The sequence below is a fragment of the Otolemur garnettii genome, unplaced genomic scaffold, assembly GCF_000181295.1.
Source record: "Otolemur garnettii isolate 467f Iridium unplaced genomic scaffold, OtoGar3 scaffold00047, whole genome shotgun sequence".
In the NCBI taxonomy this organism is placed as follows: Eukaryota; Metazoa; Chordata; class Mammalia; order Primates; family Galagidae; genus Otolemur; species Otolemur garnettii.
In genome coordinates, this window is record NW_003852442.1 from 13,777,214 (window position 1) to 13,778,790 (window position 1,577).

Consider the following 1,577-nt stretch of genomic DNA (forward strand, 5'->3'; position numbering starts at 1 on the left):
CCAATTTTTTTTTTTTTTTTGAGACAGTCTCACTATGTTGCCTATGGTAGAGTACTATGGTGTCACAGTTCACAACAACCTCAAACTTGGGCTTAAGCGATTCTCTTGCCTCAGCCTCCCACGTAGCTGGGACTACAGGTGCCTGTCACAATGCCTGGCTATTTTTTTCTTATTGTTCTTGTCGTTTAGCAGGCCCTGGCGAACCCACCAGCTTTGATTCATGTGGCCAGTGTCCTACCCACTGAGCTACAGGTGCCGAGCCTCAGGCTTTAATTTTGGTTAAAAGAGAGACCCTTTGGCTCAGCATCTGTAGCTCAAGCAGCTAAGGCACCAGCCACATACACCAGAGCTGGTGGGTTCGAACCCAGCCCAGGCCTGCCAAATGACAGCTACACCAAAAAATACCTGGGCAATCTAGCGGGGACCTGTAGTACTAGGTACATGGGGGGCTGAGGCAGGAGAATTGCTCAAGCCCAAGAGCAGGAGGTTGCTGGGAGCTGTGATGCCACGGCACTCTACCCAGGGCAACAGCTTCAGGCTCTGTCTCAAAAAAAAAAGGGAGATCTTTAGAACCAAGAGATACAAGTTAGCCAAAATGGTAGACTTGAAGTCATTAAAAAAGAAAAATGTAAAATCTTAAAAGCTTTAGTTTCTTAGACATACACAGTACAGAAAATAGAATATCCTTGAGAAAGGCAAGTTACCAGAGTGGTCAAGAGTATGGCCTCTGCAGTGTGTGTCTTGGGCTCCCATCTTCTTTGTCTTAGCAGCTGTGGTGACTTTGAACAATAATAATACCTGTGACTCTTCTATGCTACAGTCCATCTTTAGCAACTAGCTACGATGATACTCAGCAGGCTTATATGTATGATATCAATAAAAGAAAACTTCCATTCTTATTTACAAGAATAAAATGTGTTGAAAGCACTGAGAAAAGTACCTAGCACCCAGGAAGTGAGAAATATTAGTTATCATGATTATCCTAAATCTTTTTTTTTCTCTGCAGCTTATTTTCAGTTGCTTTTTAAAGACAGAACGCTCATGGTGCAAATTGTTATTTCTAGGTGAGTACATTTTGAGATTTTTAAAAATGTAGCTTGAAATAATCAGGGGTATATGGGTTTGACATTTTCCTTGAAGAATCAGGGTCCTCAGGTGCATCTTGCACAAATCCTTGCATTTGACCTCTAGTTCAATGCCTAGCACTGCCCAATTTCCCAAGAACCTGTGTTGAACACAGAGTTTCTTTGGGGCTTTGAATGGTGGTATAGGACACTACTCATCCTTCACCCATCAAAAATATTGTAACCACCAGCCCTTTGCTTGCAGTGCGGGGGCTGGAGGCCTGGCAGAATGGGTGCTGATGGAGCTACAGGGGGAGATCGAGGCTCGCTACAGCACTGGATTAGCTGGAAACCTCCTGGGAGACCTACATTACACCACTGAGGTGAGGGGGCTTTTCTTTCCCTGCCTAATGCCTCAAGAAAGCAAGCTACACACCAAGGTGGTGCTCCCAGGAACCAGAGTGAGGACTGCCCTCAGGTTTGTTATTCAAGGTCTAGCTAATCTGTGAAGCT

At 44.6% G+C, this 1,577-nt stretch overlaps 1 protein-coding gene and 1 pseudogene across 3 annotated transcripts in view; both read left to right on the forward strand.

Annotated features, from left to right (window-relative positions):
* Positions 1 to 1,577, forward strand: part of CHTF8 (chromosome transmission fidelity factor 8) — a 38,367-nt gene that overhangs the window by 10,124 nt on the left and 26,666 nt on the right. The window contains exons 2-3 of the mRNA XM_003791404.3: positions 1,007 to 1,064; positions 1,330 to 1,447. Of these exons, the coding sequence (XP_003791452.1) occupies positions 1,042 to 1,064; positions 1,330 to 1,447 (141 nt within the window). The 5' untranslated portion in view covers positions 1,007 to 1,041. The remainder of the gene's footprint in view (positions 1 to 1,006; positions 1,065 to 1,329; positions 1,448 to 1,577) is intronic.
* The window catches only part of LOC100954712, a 6,977-nt pseudogene continuing 6,432 nt past the window's right edge, over positions 1,033 to 1,577 (forward strand). Inside the window, exon 1 of one of the 2 annotated variants that reach the window (XR_002773734.1) lies at positions 1,033 to 1,064. The product of XR_002773734.1 is annotated as a probable ATP-dependent RNA helicase DDX41 pseudogene, transcript variant X2 (transcript). Of the gene's footprint in view, positions 1,065 to 1,382; positions 1,448 to 1,577 lie in introns of those variants that run through there. The other variant, XR_001161360.1, reaches the window with a different exon arrangement.